At 34.8% G+C, this 22,053-nt stretch overlaps 1 protein-coding gene across 1 annotated transcript in view; it reads right to left on the bottom strand.

Annotated features, from left to right (window-relative positions):
- The window catches only part of LOC145296269 (uncharacterized), a 45,902-nt gene that overhangs the window by 9,249 nt on the left and 14,600 nt on the right, over nt 1-22,053 (bottom strand). The window contains exon 3 of the mRNA XM_080142471.1: nt 15,448-15,556. Coding sequence (XP_079998597.1) covers nt 15,448-15,556 — 109 coding nt within the window. The remainder of the gene's footprint in view (nt 1-15,447; nt 15,557-22,053) is intronic.

The raw sequence follows: 22,053 nt of genomic DNA, 5'->3' as shown, positions 1-22,053 counted from the left end.
GCGTGCTCTCTCGTCTCATCTTCGTCCTCCTCGTTGCACCGTGGGCAGGAGGGAAAGTAAAACTCCTTGCTCTTGGTATCCTTTGCAAGCCTGTCGAAAAGTGGCAGCGTGTCCCGGACTAGCCCTCACGTTAACGAAAATTCTGAATTATTCAAATCGCTAATGACAGGCGCCCAATTTCACAGCGAGAGAACTTCCTCCCTCGACATGTGCGCTCCACCAGCGGATCGTTTGCGGTCCCCACCACTAAATCCTGATATAGTATCCTCCTAGGCCGTTCAACATCACTGGACCCCAGCAATGCCCTAAGTTTCTGCGTACAGACCTGTCTACGGACGAACGGCTTCCCGCCCTTCCAAAGAAGTTTTAAAAGGAGTCACTCTAAAACCTTACAGCGATCCGCAGGCAGGGGAAGAACAGACAAGCGGTAAAGTATCAGCGGAAACACAAACGTTGAACATGCCTCCGCACGGTCCTTCAAGCACAATTTCCTCCGAATCCCAACTGACGCTTCGACCTTCGTCTCTACCTCCGACCAATTTTTGTCCAGCTAGAGTCCAGGTCCGAACCACACACCAAGAATCTTTACCGGGTTATCCGTCCAGCCGAACTCACCTGGAAGCGAGTTTACCCCGATCCAGGCACCCAAACGATGCCAACGTACTTGTGATTGACTATGGCCCCTGTGACAACTTCGTACTCAGCGATTGCCTCCTTCACCGCTATAATATCGCTACGTCGTGCAACGGACACGGTGACATCATCAGCGTATGCGGACACCCTGGCAAATTTGCCGCCAGGTAGAGCTATGCCGCGCAGGACTGTTCTCGTCGCCTCGTCCCTTGCGAGGGAAAGGCTCCAAAGCCAGGATATATAACAGTGTCGACAGCGGACAACCCTGGCGCACATACCGCGAGACCCCAAAGGACTCCGACAACCTACAATTTACTTGCACCACTACCGCGGGATCATGATACAGAACAGAGCCCCACTTGCGGAAGTCCGGACCAAAGCCGGTGGTCCCTACAACAGATTCCAAGAAACCATGGTCGACCTCATCGAACATCTTTGACTGATCTAAATTAATCAGCGCGGCTTCCTTGTCGTCTTTTAACGACTCTATGATCATGCGCACCAAGTGCAAGTTGGTTTGAATCAATCGACCCTTCACAGCGTTGTTCTGATCCGGCTCGACCAAGTCATCGATAACAACCTGCAGTCAGTTTGCAAGAACGCGGGACAAAATCTTCCACTCTGTGTTATGCAGAGTGATGGGCCTATAGTAATCTAAGTTCCCCTTGCCATGCCGTTCTCCCTTCTTCAGTAGTGTGACCACTCCTTTGGTAACCTGCCCAGGGATAGATCCCTGAACTAACCAGTGGTTAAACACACCCTTCAGAAGAGGCACAAACATGGGCGACAGCCTCAAGTAGAGTTCGTAGGGCAAATATATATATATATATATATATATCCGTGTATGTATGTGTGTGTCTGTTTGATTGTATATAATATATATATATATATATATATATATATATATATATATATATATATATATATATATATATATATATAATTTTCAGTTTGACTGTTTTCTCATCGGTTCGTACGTTGATTTGTTTGGAAAATTATGTGCAAGTTTGTTTATATTATTGTCATGTGCTACGGAAGAATGAGTCTAAAACAAACTTTATTTAAAAAAGACCTCCATGCCTCTTTAAATCATTTTCAGTTGGATGTTTTTACGTCGGTTCGTAGGTTGATTTGTTTGGAAAATTATGTGCGAGTTTGTTTATATTATTGTCATGTGCTACGGAAGAATGAGTCTAAAACAAACTTTATTTAAAAGAAAAATCCATGCCTCTTTAAATCATTTTCAGTTGGACTGTTTTCTCGTCGGTTCGTACATTGATTTGTTACTATTTATTACTTTTGGACTATTTATGCATGTGTATTTTGTATGTATATGTGTGTGTGCGTATGTGTGTGCATTTGTGTATATGCGTATATGTGTGCCTTTACGTGATTATGTTTGTATGTGTGTGCACAAACATACGTAAGTTGACGTACATTTGTATGTACGCATGTGTTTATTTCCATGTGTATGCGGGGTGGAGGGGGCTCCCGTAAGCAGTGGTGAAGGCAACCCCTCTAGGAGAAGTAAATCTCTGAGTTAAAAAAACATAAAGCGGGAGACCAGTACCCGCATTAAGCTGGTCTGCAGTTTGACTTGTTGCTGACTGTCTTGCGTTGCTTGTTGCTGGATATCAACATTTTGAACCGAGAGAGAGAGAGAGAGAGAGAGAGAGAGAGAGAGATATTTAGCTGTCGTACTAATATAAAACTCTGTAACACCTTCAGGTATAGATACTCCCTCAGGCATTTGTCTATAAAAAAAATGGTCCTATTGCTATGGAAATGTTGCGACGCGTGTAGGTCTGAAATGCTGGAAGCATGTAATAATTGATCTGCCTTCATTATATGTATCTATGTATAGGTGTATGTATGTTTATGTACATGTGTTTGTATGTGTGTATATCACTGTATATGTATGTATATATGTATGTGTATATATGTTTGTGTGTGTATGTATGTGCATGTAGTATATAGGCGTGTGTATATGTATTTATGCATGTGTGTATGTATGTAGATATATGTAGATGTATGCATGTGTATGTATGCATATATATGTGTATGAATGTATGAGCATGTATGCATACGTGTACGACTGTATATTTATGTATGTGTATGTATATGTAGGTAAGTGTATGCATATATGTATGTGCATATGTGTACGTATGGGTATATGTATGTATATGTGTGTATGTATTTGTATATGTGTATGTATGTATATCTGTATGTATGCATGTGTGTCTGTTTACGTATGTATGTGTATTATTCATGGTGTATGTATATATGTGTGTATGTGTAGATATGTATATTTGCGTTTATATATATATATATATATATGTATGTATGCCAATGACCGTCTTGTGTATGTTTATGTATGTATAGGTATGTCTATGCATGCATATATGTAATGTGTATGTATGTATGCATATATGTGGGTTATTTGTATGTGTGTATGTGTATGCATGTGTATATACGTATGCATGCGTGCATGTATATATATATATATAAATATATGTATATTTATATATATATATATATATATATATATATATATATATATATATATATATATATATATATATATGTATATGTATATACACCAGTGCCCGTCTTTAGTGTCATGTCTGCTTGTGCGTGCGAATTTTGCCGGCAGGACTACAGTCATTTTCGGCTAATGGACTTTCAGTACCTGAGGGAGTTGCACTCGTCTTACAAGACGTTGCAATCATCATATATGTGTATATATATATATATATATATATACGACACTAGCAGGCTACCCGGCATTGCTCGGTCGTAAAATACGCTTACATACATATTTTGATTAATACAGATTTCGTATTTATTATTGTATTATATTGGACCCAACATATGATGATGCTTTAATTTTTTTAATGACTCGTGCTCCACCACCGTGTATTGAAACCAAAACGTTTCGCTTACGATTTACGTTTTCTTTTGCCGTTAATGCATAAGCCATGAAAACATGTGTGTTGCAAGTCTAAAACTTAAAACATGAACTAATAACTACTACTCGTGCGCATTCATATTCGCAATATTATCATTTGCCCTTAAGCGGGCAAATTCCCATTCTTTAATTCTCACACTTTTGCACCGATTTTCTCCGGCTAAAACCCAAATATAAAGTGTCGCATGGGTTCGAATACCCTTTATATGAAGTTTTATGTCTGAAGACCAAAAACTGCCAGAGGAATTTAGTACGCAATATTGTTTACACAAGTATATGCGCATACATAAATACATATAGAAAGAGGTTTGTGTTTACTATAACTTTTTTATTACTCAAGTGAAAATCATTTTTGTAGGAACTATAAGACAAGGCAATCTAATACTCTACTAAGAGGCTTACTCATAGGAAAACCGACATTTTTTTTGTAGAAATTGTTATTGAATTGAAAATAAGTCATGTCATTTATAATTCTTATAATTTTTAGAAAAGTGTCGGAAGGAAACATATATATATATATAGTATTCATCCACTTATCAAGTTGACGGTCGGCAATGATACCCTCTGGCCATGGGCTCGGTGCCCGCAAATGTTCTCAAATACCTATTGATATAAACATTTGGCCGACGCCATTTCTTTAGCGAGCTCAATGTATTTGTTTTTTTGGGGTTTTTTAAGCAAAGAGCTTTCCGTTACGCAAATCAAGCAGCGGGTGAAATCGCTTACGACAGTGTTCTATCAAAGAATTCCTGACTCCGAAATCAGCATAAATTAGACCATTCTTGTGATGACTTTATCTCGCTTCATTGCGGCGTAATGTTGGTTCTGTGTAGTTCGAAGAGAGTCACTTTTCCAGAGTTTGCCTTTTATTTTTGATCATTTTCGTGTATTTATAAGGTTCTGATGATCCTCTTCCGGTGTGTTCCAATATGGATGCACAAGCATCTTTTGTCAAGGTTAGAATTCTTCTCTGACGCGCTGACTATTTAATCCAACATTTCACACCTCGGGTCATATTTCTTGTGGTGAGAGAGAAATAAATAACATGATTGTATACACATGAAACACTAGTGTCTGTATGTATGAAAATAATTGTTGAAATTTGTTTAAAACTATTATTATTTTAAAGCACCTTTAACAATGAAAGTTGACTCCTCTATTGTGAATTTTTAAAACCATTTTAATTTTAGTGCATACGCAACATTCCTACTTCTGGTCGTTGAATACTCTGTCTGACTGTTTACTATGAATAACCGCCGATTAATAGTTACTTAATTTTCTTGAATTAATGTGTTAATTGCCCGTGGTCTATGGTCCCCCCTCGCCAAACTTTCACAAGAAACACTCGTCTAGCTGTAAACACTATCAATAATTCCCCCCACTCTTTAGCTGTGCCTAAACCTAACCGTAGATTCCATGAACAAAGCTTCTTTCTTAGAACTGCACGCCTGTGGAATTGTCTTCCGTTTTCATGCTTTCCGGCTGACTACAATATGGTTGTCTTCAAGTCTAACGTAAATAAGTTCTTGATGAGCCGTTCCATATAAGTTATCAAATTTACCAAATTTTCATTACTAATGATTAATATATTGTCCAATTTCTACTGTACACTCTTTAACCATTATCCTTGAGTGGCATCTTGGCCTTGGTAATGTGGTGATGCCTATGCCTATGTAAAAAAAGGCAAAGCACTTGTGTGATTGGGTTCGAATCTCCTGACTAGCAGCAATAATCACCTTCTATAATGATGATTGTGTACGTATGAATCTCTAGCGTTTGTAGACATATTTGTTAATACTTACTAATACGTGTGTGCATGTATATATATATATATATATATATATATATATATATATATATATAGACTAGCAAAGTACCCATCGTTGACTGGGTTCAAAAACAGCCTACAGACAGAAAATGGATTCTGATTTATTAAAGTATGATTAGGTTATGAAAAGGAAGGGTTGTAAAGAGATAGCTTCGAATTTAGTGGTATGAAAACCAAAGCAAAATATGATGAAAGTAAAAATAAAATAGATAAACCCCATCATTTATTATACCATACCTGTTCACACAGAAACACTTATCACAATATTCTGTGGATCTACATTAAAACACCTTATTAAACTTTGTGACATATTTCCATTCTGTGGAGGTCAGGCGAGAACGAACAACCCATAATTTTATTATACCATATCACTTCAAACTGAAACATAATTATCAACGTATATTTATGCAGATAAATATAAAAAAGTATTTATTAAAGTTTGTGCCTATTTCCATTCTATGGAGGCCAGGCGCAAACGCAAACCCCACAATTTTAATGAACCACCGTTCTGCCAGATCAAACATACCCATTCCTGTGTCTCGATACATCTATCATTATATTATATATTATATATCAGTTTTTTTTTTAAATAGTCAACCATATAGGAGCCTATTCGTGACCACACACACACACACACATACACACACACAGTCAGCTTTATATTATAGATATCGTTCGTGATTGAAGGATTATCACCGAATGCTTTACACTTCTAATATTCTTATTGACATCGAAATCACATATGTTTTAATTAAATACATCGATTGCCTGCTTTCGTCGTGAATCAACTGTGTGCAGTACACAACACATAATGGTGTACATTGCACTGATAATAACCTATTTTTGAGTTTATATTGAAGTTTAAAATGCAATGTCAATATTATGCTTCAGTTGTACTCTTAGCAGAAACATTTATATATAATACTCCCCTGCATGTCTTATCAAAGAACTTATTGTTGACGCGTGCTATCTTGCATGTGCGATGACAGTACTTGTAAAAAGCACTTATAATGTAAGATTATGCGGAGTGACCCCCCCCCCAAAAAAAAAAACAGAGGACATTCAATTGTTTTTCTGAGCATTTTACAGTCAACGGAGAAAAAAAAGGCCTACCCTAGTGTTTTGATGTGATGTTTTGAATATACTAAACTAGTTATCACCAAAGTTTTATTTCATTCGGACAAAACACTAAGTAACCGGGCCTAATTAGTGTTGGGGCCTGTTTGTCGGGGGGGGGGGGGGGTTCACCCTGTATATGAGAGTTAAATTTGGCAAGAATTGGATTTTTTCTTCATCAATCGCATTTTTCGATTCAAGATTTTCGATATTTATCGGACATAGTTTTATACAGAAGCTATATACGAAAAATTCAAAGCTCATGAGTTATATTTATGTAAACTATCACAAAAATAAGTCTAGTAGTTTCGGAGTCCATAGGAAACGAACTGACACATTGGCGTAATCACTTTACACTCACACTATACACAAAAATCAAAATTCATGCAAATACGTTCGCATAAAAATTATCAAATGTTTGCTATGCCTTATTTATCAATAACTAGAATTTGACAATACGCAATGACTCTAGCGATGATCCATCGTCCACCCCTAAAATGTAAATCTCATCTACGCTTCTAAAACCCCCTAATAGATTTTTGCTGCCTATTTTACTCTACATATTCTAGTTATTTCTGAGGATTTTTACTCGCAATAATTTATTCAATCCTCCTACTGCAAAACCTCTTTCAATTAAAGAACCACGCAAAATGCATTTGTCTACACGTCAGATCCCTGCTTGACTCAATTGATACGTAATGCTAAATTACTGCACCGTGTTTTTATCTAATTGTGTACGATATAATCCATATAACTTACTCGCAAATGAGTATGACATATGCACAAAACCTCTTTCAATTAAAGAACCACGCAAAATGCATTTGTCTACACGTCAGATCCCTGCTTGACTCAATTGATACGTAATGCTAAATTACTGCACCGTGTTTTTATCTAATTGTGTACGATATAATCCATATAACTTACTCGCAAATGAGTATGACATATGCACATCAGACAACCCTTTGCAAATAAACATTAAAAACTCCATCGATAAAGGTGCTTTTTAAACGATTTCGATGAAAACAAATAAAGATGGAACGTTTACTGATTCTCATTCAATCTCAGTGAACCTTGGGTTTTCCTGCTAGTACACACACACCCACACACCCACACACACACACACATATATATATATATATATATATATATATATATATATATATATATATCGGATATTACACTTTGCCAACGTATGAAGGAAAACGTGCCAAACATTATCATCGTCATGATACGTTAAAAAAACTATGTTTCCTGATGAAGATTCTGTTATGCATTCAAGTATCGAATATCATTTTAAATGAATAAATATGTTTATTTATTGAAAGAGATTCTGCACTCGTCTTGTCTTTAACCGTTATTTGTTTTAATTTTGCATATATATATATATATATATATATATATATATATATATATATGGATATATATATATATATATATGTATATATTTTTACTCCCATAAATGTGTTTTTTTGTGTGCATACCCATTCATTTTTTTCTATTTACACAAAAGAAAATACAACTTTGTTATGTATGTGTTGTGGAAATGCATTCATCTGTAAAAGATCTAGCTAATTAGCATATTCTTTTAAACATTAATTTTAATTAATTCCCTATTAGGTTTTCTGGGTTTCTCACCATCGTCTTTAGTTTACTACTACGTGTAATTATATTCATACAAATATTCTACATGATATATACTTTCGTAATACTTGCGTAAAAAGCTTATAATAAGCACAAAGCTCTTACTATACATATTTATATATGCGTATATATACATATATATATATATATATATATATATATATTTGTATTAAAAATTGCCTACCAAACTCCCCTGTCAGTTTTTGGTCTATAGACATAAAACTTAATGTATAGGGTATTCAGGCCTATGCGAAACTTTATACTTTTGTTTTAGCCGGTGAAAATCTGTCCAAAAGTGTGAAAATTAAATAAATGGAATTTGACAAATGTATGCATGTGAAACGTAATAGCGTCGTTCACATTTTAATTTTTAGCCTTGTAGCAAACATGTCTTCATAGCTCAGGCAATGACTTTGAGGGAAAACATAAACCGTAAGCTAAACGTTTTGGTTTCGATTTTTCGTGGTGGCGCAGGAGTAATTTTCTAATCTTTTTAACCGTTACCATATATTAGGTTTGATATAATATATTAATAAATACGAAATCAGCATTTATCAAAATATATTTTAGCGTATTATACGACTGGGCGGCATTTTAGTGTATATATATAAATATATATATATATATATATATATATATATATATTATCATTTAGGCCCGGCGTTGACAGGGCGTTTGAAGTTGTATATTGAGCAAAAAAAAAGTGGTAGTAGGAAGGTAAACTCGAACCCGTACCGCAAAGCAGGAAAAGATAGGGGAAAACTGACATCTTTGCTGTTACGGCTACCGCCAAACCGGAAGTGACATATGTTTAAATAAAGGCTAGACAAAAAAGACGAAAAAAGGGAATGAGTTTCGAAAATATGAGTGAGAAAAGCGACCCCGCCCTGTAGAAAAGTGCCCAGTTTAAGGTGAAGAAATTAATGGTTTTAGCCAATTTTTCGGTATTTGTCGTCTGAAGGGTCGAGCTTCAAAACGATAATCTTGTGAAAATCCGCCGCCTGTGTTGAACGTTTTAGGTAGTCATGTAAACATACATACATACATTCATATATTGGTAGTATACATGTTCGACTCAAACCGATTAAAAGCTTGCCCTATCTCTGAATACCCTTTATGTAAAATTTCAAATATTTAGACCAGAAAGTGTCTTAGTAATTTGGTAGAGACCGCATAGGTCAATATTTTTTTAAACTCTGACCCTTAACATTTATTTATTTGGGCTCAAATAAAGTTATTAAGTTAGATCCATGTTCAAGGAACCTATATGTAAAATTTCAAGTGTTTAGACCCAAAATTGGCAGAAGAGTTGGGTAGAGTTCTCAAAGGTTAAATCGTTGAACTTTTACCTCTTAACAGCCTAATTTCTGTCGAAAAAATATTTGGGAAGTACTGTGAACTCGCATGCGTTGTTTGGTAATTTTAAGCAGTATAACCAAAGCATTTTATGATTTGGGCAAGATTTGTCACAACCTTTTGATTGGACGTGTATCAAACAAGGCACTAATGTCTAGATGTAAAAAGCTGTCATTCTCTTGTAGACATCTGAGACGGTGACTCCATATCGATCGCAGATTAATCAACTTGATGTCTTCAACAAACGCTGTCTTAGGTGGTCGATATGCAGATACCCACTTGAAGTAAAAGTGTCAACTGTTATCAATTCGCTGTGTAAAATGTAAGATAGAAGTTATTGAAACGTTGTTCACGCAGTCCCAACAAAGCTGAGCTTGTCACGTAGTAAGTATGAGTGATGAGCGAATACCGAGCATAGTGAGCTAAAAATTAAAGAAGCAGTACTAGCTAGCTTGATTTTCGATACAGGGACAAGAGGAGATCAAGCTTACCAACAATGGCCGCCTGAAGCACTGAGTGGTTGGCATAAGGCAAGAGCAAATGGAGGGCCCTCCTTTTGAATGGTATACGGGATTTTAAAGAAATTAATGGGGGTAATAGCAAAGACAAAAGTGAAAGAGATCGAAGTATTAATTTCGATTGCTACAATTCAATCCTACTCAGTTTTCCTCTTCTTCTACAAATCAGGCATTTGAATGAAATCTCAGAATCGTTATCAGCATTCAAACCAATTTTACATTTAGACACTCATATGTCACAAACGATTGGTTATGCTATCATCTATATATACGTGTTTATATAGCTATATCATATAATACGTGTTTGTACATATAATTTTATGCGCGTAATTATAATTAAAACATATTTTAAGCAAAATAGTAAACTACTGAAATAAATAAAAATAATAATATACAGTAGAACCCCGAGATATTGCATTAAAGATTCGTATCAAAATGCGGTACAGTATATAATACACACGTATATAATAAAATAGCACTATAAATAACACTCTAAGGCGGGGCAAATAGGGTAATCAATGGCCGGCTAAACATAGTATTATACATCGTAACCTGAAAATCATGGACTTACCGTATCCCGGGGTTCTAGTGTAAAAAAAATACGTCTTGCCATAAAAAACGAAAATAAAAGAGTTAATTTCTCTCTTAACAGCTGAGGACGCTAAAATTTAAAATATAAAAATAAGCAACGGTAACAGAAAAACTGCTTGTGTGTGTGTGTGTGGGTGTGTATGTGTGTGTGTGTGGGCGTGTGCGAACTCTGAATTGGAGTTAAATGTGACTATTTTCCAGTGTTCTAATCTTTTGACTGGCTTGAACAATAATCTTTATGATATATAGACTATATTTACATATTTATTATTAAAATAATAATGTGTAGCCTGTTCTCAGTTAAGCTTTTAATGAGTAATAAGAGAAACAGCCCAAAACTTAAAATGCATGTTAGTTGTTTTGCACACTGTCATGGCAGATGACTATAACTGAACGCATCCGAGATTATGTATAGGGTTTTCCTCATCTTATATGTACACATGTATGAAATGCTAATTAATTATCTTGCTCAGAAATTGAGTTAAATGTTACTCTTGTTACGGTATTCGAATTGTGCGACTGAATCGAGTGATTATCTCTACACGGATGAGCTCGTAATGGTTTAACTGTATACGTATGTAGATAATATTTATGCGTTTATCATTAAAACAAATATGTATTTTAGAATCGTATATATATATATATATGTGTGTGTGTGTGTGTGTGTGTGTGTATGTGTGTGTACTAGCAAGGAGGCTTGACGTTTCCGCCATTAAATGTGGATCAACAAGTGTTATATTATCACATACATTTATTTTCATCGAAATCGGTAAATTGCCATTTTTTAAATCCAATATAGTAATTGTTTGCTCTAGTTACGGACGCCCAACGCGTTGTATCAAAGGTAGTTTCACATGCCTTCATGTAGTGATTTTGTTCACAGTACCTTGAATTCTACATTCCACTGTATAGAACCTTCTGTTGATTCATAACATCATTTATAATCAATGGCTTTACGGAATGGTTTAAATGCAAATGTCAAGTATCATGGATCAATTGTGTTCTAAACAGAAGATATCATTTCGAATGCGCCTCTGTCTTATTAAAGAGCATACTGTTGATATTATGAAATAATTTTTACATAATTACTTGAATTAAAGTTAAACACACACATATCAATCATGGTTCAATTTTGCTTTAAAAAAGAAAAAATCGAACGTGCTCCGTTCGAATTTCTGCGAATCTAGAGTGTATTTTATAGGCGGAACCTTTCTGCTTGTGATAATACTCATATGCATTCATATTCAAATAGATAATATTCAAATGCACTTGTTTTATTAAGCTGTGTAAAAGTGTCAACTTTCGTATTAATCGGACTTTCTTTCTTTAATCAAATTCTTTTTTCCATTATCGATTGTCGATACTTATGGGGGCACATTTTGATACTAAACCTACATGAAAACATCCCCAGGTACATCATGTTCCTTCGTGTGAAATTAAAAAAAAATTCTACCAAATCGTTTTGGAGTTCATAGAGAACGAAATCAAATACTCACTCAAAAGCAGACAACGTTTCTTTTATATAATAGTATATACATAGACATACAGATATTTTTATGTCTATAAACTCCAAGTTAGAGCTAAACGAGGCAGCCAAATTCCGCACCTCACTTATTTTTAGTGTGCGTGATCAGACGCGTGAACATAAGAGGAGGTGACTTAGCCCACTGTTGTTTCTTGGTTGCCTTATTGTCGTGTATTGCAGAAAAAATAAAGAAATAGTAACCATGGATTTTTATGCACCTTACATTTGATTGCATGCAGAATGTTAACATGCAAATCTTTAGCTACAGCTAACTCTCCAACCTCAAACTTCAGGAGTACAAAGCGAATGTTCTTTAATTGTTCTCTAATGTATTTTATGACGCTCTCCTCGATCTATGGCGGATACCTGCAATTGTTTATGTGTATACGTCCCTCAGTCAGCTAAATCTATCAATATCTCTATACAAGTTAAAGTGTATGTATGTCTGTGTGTGTCTGCGTTCATTTCCCTACGCAACAACTTTGTCAATTTTCAGTCTACAGACTCGGAATTTGAGATACATGGTATTGAGATTAAGGAAAATATTTGTAATCCGTTTTCGGTCAGAAATTTGGCTGTTAAGTAGTCAAAGTTCATCAATTTGACTTTTGAGAACTCTACCCAACTCCTCGGCCAATTTTGGGTTTAAACAATTTAAATTTTAGATATAGGTTCCTTTGACTAGGATCTAACTTAATAACTTGATTTGAGCCCAAAACAGTAAATGTAAAGGGGCTATACTAGGAGTCAAATTAAAAAAAAATTGACCGCTGCGGTCTCTACCAAATTAATACGAAAATTTCTGGTCTAAACATTTGAAATTTTACATAAAGGGTATTCAGATATAGGGCAAGGTATGTAATCCATTTGAGTCGACAATTTGAGCTACCAATATATAAATGTATGTATGTTTGCATGTATGCTTAAAACTTCGACAGAGGCGAGGGATTTTCACAAGATCAGTATCGTTTTAACCTCGACCCTTCAGACGACAAATACCGAAAAATTGGCTAAAAACATTAATTTCTTCACCTTCAACTGGGCACTTTTCTACAGGGCGGGGTCGCTTTTTTCACTCATATTTTCGAAACTCATCCCCTCTTTTCGTCTTTCTTGCCTAGCCTTTATTTAAACATATGTCACTTCCGGTTTGGCGGTGGCCGTAACAGCAAAGACGTCAGTTTTCCCCCTATCTCGTCCTCCTTCGCGGTACGGGTTCCAGCCTGCCTTCCTACTACCACATTTTTTTGTGCTCAACATACACCTTCAAACACTCGGTCAATGCCGGGCTGAAGTGCTAGTATATATATATATATATATATATATATATATATATATATATATATATATATATATATATATATATATATATTTAAATAAGGGAGGTGCATCAACAATGTGTATTTTTTAACATTATTCTATTATTCCGTGTTTTGGTTTTTATTGAAAATTATGTTTAGATCATTGTAATAATGTTTATAAATCATTGAAATCGTTTTTAACTCGTTTCAGACGTTCTGTGAAGCGTCCTCTTCAGAAAGTCTTATAATGTGAGACATTTAGAATATACTCAATATGTGTTTAAAATGTAAAAGAACATTTTCGTAGTTCATTTGAAATGTCTCCGAGCGGTGGGAACATGTGTAAATGATTCTACTTTTCATTCGTATTTTCAATTTTTATTACTGGTTCGTTGGGGTGGACTGTGGTCACAGCTGTCTTCTCTCTCTCTCTCGCTCTCTATCTCTCTCTCTCTCTCTGATTGTGTTTTTACTTATCTTTCTTTGTTTTTTCTCATTTTTTTTCCTTTTATCTCTTACTTGAGTGGAGGTGAGGGGCGCATTGGTACTTGGTCAACTGGGTGCATAGGGTAGTGTATATATATATATATATATATATATATATATATATATATATATATATATATATATATATTATTTTTAAAATATACTTATCCACTGACACGTATTTTGTCGTCTGCAACTCATCAGAATGGGTGAATATATATATATATATATATATATATATATATATATATATATATACATACATATATATATATATATATATATATATATATATATATATATAGATAGATAGATAGATAGATAAAGTGAACGTGTCAGGTTTTTTCCCCCGTTCTTGTACTCTTTCGTGGTACGGGTTCCAGCCTGCCTTCCTACTTCCACTTTTTGTTTTGTTTTGCTCAACATACACATCAAAACACCCGGGCAACGCCGGGCTGAAAGGCTAGTATATCTATAAAAGTGAACGTGCATGCGCGTGTGTCTGTCTGTATGTACATTTCCCTACGCAATAACTTTGTCAATTTAAAGTCTACAGACTCGGAATTTGATGTACAGGGTAATGATATTTGGGAAAATCTTTCTGATCCGTTTTCGGCCATACATTTGTCTGTTAATGAGTCAAAGTTCAAGGATTTGACTTTTGAGATGTCTACGAAACTCCTCCGGCAATTTGGGGTCTAAACACTTGAAATTTTAGATAAAGGCTCCTTGGATATGGATTGAGCCCAAAACAATAAATTCTAAGGTGTCATAATATGGGTCAAAGTATAACAAAAAAATGACCTCTGCGGTCTCTCCCAAATTACTCAGACAATTTCTGGTGTAAACATTTGAAATTTTACATAAAGGGTATTTTCAGAGATAGGGCAAGCTTTTTCATCGGTTGGGGTCGTGGCCAATATATAAATGTATGTATGCATGTATGTATATATGTATGGATGTATGTATGTATGTATGTATGTATGTTTGCATGTCTGCCTAACACTTTCGACAGAGGCGACGGATTTTACCAACATCAGTATCGTTATATAGGTCGACCTTTCATACGACTAATGTCGAAAAATTGGCTTAAAACATTAATTTCTTCACCTTTAACTAGGCACTTTTTTGCAGAGGTCGCTTTTTTCGCCGATATTTTTGAAAGATATCCTCTCCTTTCGATTGTCTAGTCTTATTTAAACATAAGTCACTTCAGATTTAACGGTGGTCGTAACCGCAGAGACGTCAGGTTTTTTCCCCCCGTTCTTTTCCTCCTTCGCGGTACGGGTTCCAGCCTGCCTTCCTACTACCACATTTGTTTTTGCTCAATATGCACATCAAAACACCCGGGCAACTCCGTCAGTAATGAATAAAAGACCGAGAGTTTTCAACAAAATACATCAACCGATGTTTTTATTCCCTTTTTCTTATTGAGAATTAGTATGCCAACCGCAGTGCAAACATAGAATATAATCGAATCTTACCTACAAACTCCGACTGGTTTAACGGGAAAAGGCCTGGACTTCCCAGAAGCTGTCTGAAACTTTCATCACTGAAGGAAAATTCATAGTAGTAGTGTTTGATACGAGATACCTGTAAAAAGAAAATATAACTTTCGTTCACACTAACTGAACTACTTATGTCTGGTAGTCTATTATTTTAATCAAGCCGAATAAACCGAGGTATTATTGTTCTGGATGTGTTCTATACATAAATGATAAAATGTAATAAAATTATAATCTTACCTTCTGAATTGGGGTATATTTGGGAAAATGTATCTAAATATTTCCATATCCCTCGCTCAGTCCACTTTTATTCAATTAATCAGAAACATTGTTTAATAATTATTTAAGCATTTAGAGAAAGATTGACTATCTTTTCAGTGTTGCTTCGTATTTCTTTTATATTGAAATCTAATTTAATTCTTGAATCTGTGCACAACGTACATAGATATGAATAGCAGATATCAAAACACCAATCGTTATGCCACATAATAATAGACATTAAAGCATACTGTTTATTGATACTTTAAAAGTAAGCCTTTGCAGACACGTTGCAGTTTCTTAAGTGGTTATGCTTGTGACTTAAAGATTGACAGGCTTAAACCAATATTAGCATATATACACATCTGGTTGCTCAATTATTTTTCTGTTGCACCTTAAATCAAGAGAAAATTATATTTAATATTTGCAATCTGATTATTCCGCTTATTCGGAATACAGTTATTATATTGAGTATTATTTGCACAGAATTTAAGCCCCTGTAATATCCGACCTTTTTCAAATGTGTTTTGTTGAACTCTGGAATCTATCTGCCGAACTGCAGAAATCGCCTCTTTATTTAATTCAGCTGTTTCGGTTACAATTTTAAGTAATTCGTCAATTGTGTTATTTGTGTCGCCCACACTGAGAACTGAAGCTCTTCTGAGTGTTGAAGTTTCAATCTGAAATGCGAGCGCTACTCAGAATGCAATTTCGAATGACTTCTACTCTATGATGGCTGACGGAAAAAGATCACACAAAACCGGTGAATTATATACAGGTTTATATCCGAAATGTGGGTTGGATTTCAGAGTGTTCCGGAATGATTCCCGTGTTTAAAATAATACACATAAAAAAGGTCGAATTTGGATTCGATGAGACATTGTAAACAAACAATTTAGATGAGATTATTAGTTTGATTATTCCGAACATTACACAATATCAAGCCTCATTTTTAAAATTAATATAATTTACATGTAACAAAATGAAAAAATAATCAGTAAACATTATATGAAATTATTCTGAAAAATAATCTTATTTCTTTTTCGTAAAAATCAAGTGTAGATTTACTCACACATTTTACAACAAAACGAAAATATAATAATACTAGCAGTTCAGCCCGGCTTTGCTCAGGCCCTATGTACTCTTCATAACTTTATGTGCATATATATATATATATATATATATATATATATATATATATATAAGTTTTACTCATGTCCAGGTAACCTACATCTAAAATTTCAAATATTTGGACAAAAAAATTGGCGAAGGAATTTGGTTGAGTCTGCAAAATTCAACTTTTTTACATTTTGACCTCTTGGTAGCTAAATTACCACCGAAACCACATTAAAAGCTTGCTGCGTGTCTTAGTATCCTTTATGTAAATTTTCAAATATTTACATTCAAAATTGGTTTAATAGTTTGCTAGAGTTTGCAAAGGTAAAATCTTTTGAACTTTGACATTTTGGCAGCCAAAACTTTGGCCAAAAACACATTAAGAATTTTGTCCAATGTCTGAATCCACTTCATGTAAAATTTAAAATGTTTAGACCAAAAATATGTTGAGTAATTTGGTAGACACCGCAAAGGTCAATTTTTAAACATCCTAGACCCTAATTTGGACCCCTTAAAATTTATTGTTTTTGGTTCAAATCAAATTCAAAAGGTTTCTTCATGGCCAAGTAACCAACATCTTTCATTTAAAAGTTTTAGACCCAAAATTGGCGGAGAAGTTTCGTAGAGTTTTCAAATGTCAAATTATTAAACTTTAGCCCCTTGACAGCCAAATTTCTGGTCAAAAACGGATTAAAAAGATTTTCCCACATCTCAATGCTTCTAATGTCAAATCTCCAGTATGTAGACTAAAAATTCATAGAGTAGTTCAGTAGAGAAATATAGACACACACAGACACACACAGAGACAATTTCACTTTTATAGATATATAGATTACATTTTATATATGTAGAATAGATTGTTTATCCTTCTTCAATTTATTATTTTTTGACAATAACTAACTGCAAACAAGGCATAATAAGTGCTTGCATTATAAAACACAGCTTTATAAGGACAATCTGAGTAGAGTGTTGGCCGCAAAATATTTGTTCATATTTTGTATATAGGTGTTCATATTAGTACTGACGAGGAAATTGGTATACAGGAAAACGATTTCAAATTTATTTTTAAACTATAATAACGCCTTCCGACAACAAGTGGCTACTACAATATAGGGAGAGTTTCAAACCTGTTTCGCATCCAAAAAAGTGCACTAGTTTCATTGGAGCACATTTAACTATTTGTAAGTACAAAAGAAAGTCACTAAAGTTATGCATTAACATATGAAATAAGATGCTAAAACAAAATGAAATATATATTTTTTGTTTAGATTTTACATATATAACTGTGTTCATTAATTTTAATTGAGTCATAAAATCGATTAATATCAAGATAGAAAGCATATTGGTTCAATGTTTATGTGATATGAACAATTCTCTGCTTACTTAGATTTATAATTGCTATGGCGTGTAGCCGTACATTTGAGTGGGGAATGCCTGAAAAACATACAATGTTCGGATTAAGAACGTGTGCTTGCAGATGACTCTAAGTTTGTTTCTGTATGTTAATTAGATTTTATTCATTAGTCATTGATAGATATGAGCTGCAGACTTCCCATATATATATATATATATATGTATATATATATGTGTGTGTGTGTGCGTGTGCGTGTGTGTGTGTGTGTGTGGCTGTGTGTGTGAGTGTGTGTGGACATTTATGAACCTATATATTAACGAATTATTTCATCGACAGACTTGAGATTAAGTATATAGGGTATTCAGAGATGTGGACAACTTTTAGTCACTTTACATCCGGAAAAAAGGCCTGCAAATGGCCAAAATTGAACAATTGGTACTTGCAGCGTCATTGGATATTTGTTTGTACACTGATTCTCGGCGGTAAATGCGCCAACCGTTCACATTATGTAAAGAATAAGTAGGTTTGCAAACACTTACTTAAATATCGTGTCAAGCTTGCCAAATCCTTATCGTACTTAATTAACTGTCTTTAGATCTTGGTTTCGATCTTAGCTCGAGTATTTTTCTACTTTCACAAAGTAAACTATGTAGAATGCATAATGAGTAATGTACATTTCTCAGGTTTTTCCCACGCTTTTTTTTAACTTCATTTGTTTTAAGTATTAAAACATTACGTTTAATACCCACGGTATTTTTTGTTTACATTAAATCAGTATTTTGCATTAATTTAAATATAATATGTATGCGTATTTTACGGCCGTTATTATTTCAGACTTAAATCCTGATCGTTACTTTTTATCTCATACTTCACAAATTGTTTTACATTTTAGAGAAATCCTGTAAAGATAACTATTTTTTTTTAATTCGATTAAAAACACAACTAACGTTCATTTCAGTTGATGAACTCTCGACGTTCTTATTTAATAAATTTTAGTCGGTAGATATGTTTTATTATTTTCAGATTTTATAAAAACAAAATTAATACAGGCCGTGTTAATAACAGAATCCGTCTTGTGGAATTTTATGTTTGTTTTTTATTTAATAATTGGGTCTTGCATTGCACTGAGGAGATCGCACTGTTGCGTAAGTTAACTATTGTATAATTATGTGTCAATAGTAGGGCCAAAGCAATTGTCTGCAAGTTATAAATAAAATAATAATATTTGTAAAATAAGTGACTGTATCATTATTAGGTCTAGGACAACAGCATATTCTTTCCATTGTTTTGACGATGGAGTGTGTATCCGTTGATATCTTGTATGCTTTTATATAAAGTGGTGTGGTTCTCGGTTGATTTTCTGTGTCTAACTGTGTCAGATAAATTTCTGAGAGTCAAAACAATGAAAATAATATGCAGTTTTTATAGCCCTAATCATTATAGAAAACATTCACCATATGAAGGTAAAACGTTGCATCAGCCGAAACTTGTTAAGCGATGCTCTTTGTGTACACAAATCGAGCTTAGGCGTTTGAACAATGTAAAAATCATCGTTAATTCACTACCCGCAAAGCAGCAGACGAATAGCGTGATAGATAGAAGCCTTGACTGTCGTTTGAGCGGTCATATTTCGATACTGGCTTGAGGTAGTTGCCTGTTTAGGCGGCAAAAAGAAAGCCCGTACTTGTAATTTTTTCAAAAACTGCAAATTTAAGCTAAATTTAATGTAACTGTTTAAACAAAGTATATCTCATTTGCTGGCCTTTTATTCTGCTATATTTTACCTGTTTATATTTTACTTTTAATTGAAATATTCTAGTGTTCACGTTAATTAAAAAAAAATAACTTCAAATTGAGGAGGCAAAATGAAAGTCCGCACAATGAAAAATTGTTATTTAATGTAACTTTAGGGTATTAATGCAACACAAATACAAGAACACAATGAACTAGTTATTATTTAGTAGCATAGACTTCTGAAATTTGACAGCCGGCAATTTTTTGGGAATTCCTTGAATTAGACTGTAACAATACTCCGGGGAAAGGGAATCCCACTTTTCTTAATTTTTTTGGCAAAAGATCTTCCAAATATGAAATTTTATCATTGCATTGCTGTTGCTTGATGTAATGCCATACGTTTTCGATAGGATTGAGGATTGTGCAGGCCACTCCAAACACGGAATATCATGCTCTTCCAGGAACCTCTTGGCATTGCCAGCTGTGTGAATGGGGGCATTATTCTGCATGAAGATGGGATTATCATCCAAATTCCGACCAATATAGAGTAGAAAATGCTCAGTCAACATATTAATGCACTTGGTCGAATCCATTCGACCTTGAAAGCGAACTATAGTCGCTGGACCTTTGGTACTAATAATGCTCCATCCCAAAACTGAACCTCCGCAACCTTGAAGTGTTGAGCCTGAGCACCTAGGAATAAATTCTTCGCTTTACTTCCGACGGACGTACTGCCTACCATCACTACCTATCTTATTGAACTTGATTTCGTCGCTAAAAAGCACTTTTGACAAATAGAAAGAGTCATGAACTTCATTGCATCTGACGAAGTCCAGACGGCGCTTTCTGTTCTCTACAGAAATCATTGGTTTGCGCCTTGTAACATATCCTCGCAAATTAAATTTCTTTAATCTGTTCTTGACAGTAGAAAGAAAGCATTTTTAACAAGATTACACTGTTGTTGGATTTGATTAGCCGTTTCAAATCTGTTGTTTAGGCTGCGGATCTTGATAGCATTGTCTTCCCTGTTAGAAGTAACTCTAGTACGACCAGATTTAGGGGCATTACGAACACTGCCGGTGTTTTGGTGCTTTTGGAATCTTTCGTGCCGTTTTCTCATCACATGTCAATCTGCGGCCGATTTCTCGATTGGATAAACTGTGCAAAACCATCAGGACACTGGCAGTGTACTTAATGCCCCTAAATCTGCTCCTCCTAAAGTTACTCTTACATAGAAGACAATGCTATCAAGATATGCACTATCATAAACAGATATGAAACGGCTCCCAATATGCAACAACAGTATAATCTTGTTAAAAAATGCTCTTTTTCTAAAGTTAAGAACAGACTGAAGTAATTTAATTTTCAACGCTGTGTTGCCAGACGCAAGCCAATGAGTTCTGTAAAGAACAGCAAGCACCGCCTTGACTTCGTCAGATGCAATGAAGACCATGACTCTTCATATTAATCGAAAGTGATTTTTACTGACGAAAGCAAGTTCAACAGGCAGTGATATTAATATTACGTCCGCCAAAGAAAGGACGAAGAATTTAATCCTACAGTTTCAACGTTGCAAAAGGGTGGAGTTTTGGTCTTTTTTTTTTTTTTTTTTTTTTTTACAAAGGCATCACCACATTATCAAGGCCCAGAGGCCACTCAAGGATAAGGGTTAAAGAGTGTACAGTAGAAATTGGTCAATATAGTAATCATTAGTAATGAAAATTTGGTAAATTTAATAACTTATATGGGACGGCTCATCAAGAACTTATTTACTTTAGACTTGAACACAACCATATTGTAGTCAGCCGGAAAGCAGGAAAACGGAAGACAATTCCACAGGCGTGCAGTTCTAAGAAAGAAGCTTTTTTCATGGAATCTACGTTTAGGTTTAGGCACAGATAAAGAGTGGGGGAAATTATTGATAGTGTTTACAGCTAGACGAGTGTTTCTTGTGAAAGTTTGGCGAGGGGGGACCATAGATTGAAGCTCAGTTGAACACTTTCCATGAAAATAACGATTTCAATGGTTTAGCGCTGATAGTTCGCTTGCAAGGTCGAATTAATTCGACCAAGTACATCGATATGTTGACTGAGAATTGTCTACTCTACTTTGGCCGTGATTCG

This window comes from Euprymna scolopes, chromosome 16, assembly GCF_053919585.1.
Source record: "Euprymna scolopes isolate OS-2025 chromosome 16, ASM5391958v1, whole genome shotgun sequence".
NCBI classification, from domain to species: Eukaryota; Metazoa; Mollusca; class Cephalopoda; order Sepiida; family Sepiolidae; genus Euprymna; species Euprymna scolopes.
Note: the sequence above shows the minus strand (reverse complement) of the source record. Positions and strands in the feature narration are given on the sequence as shown.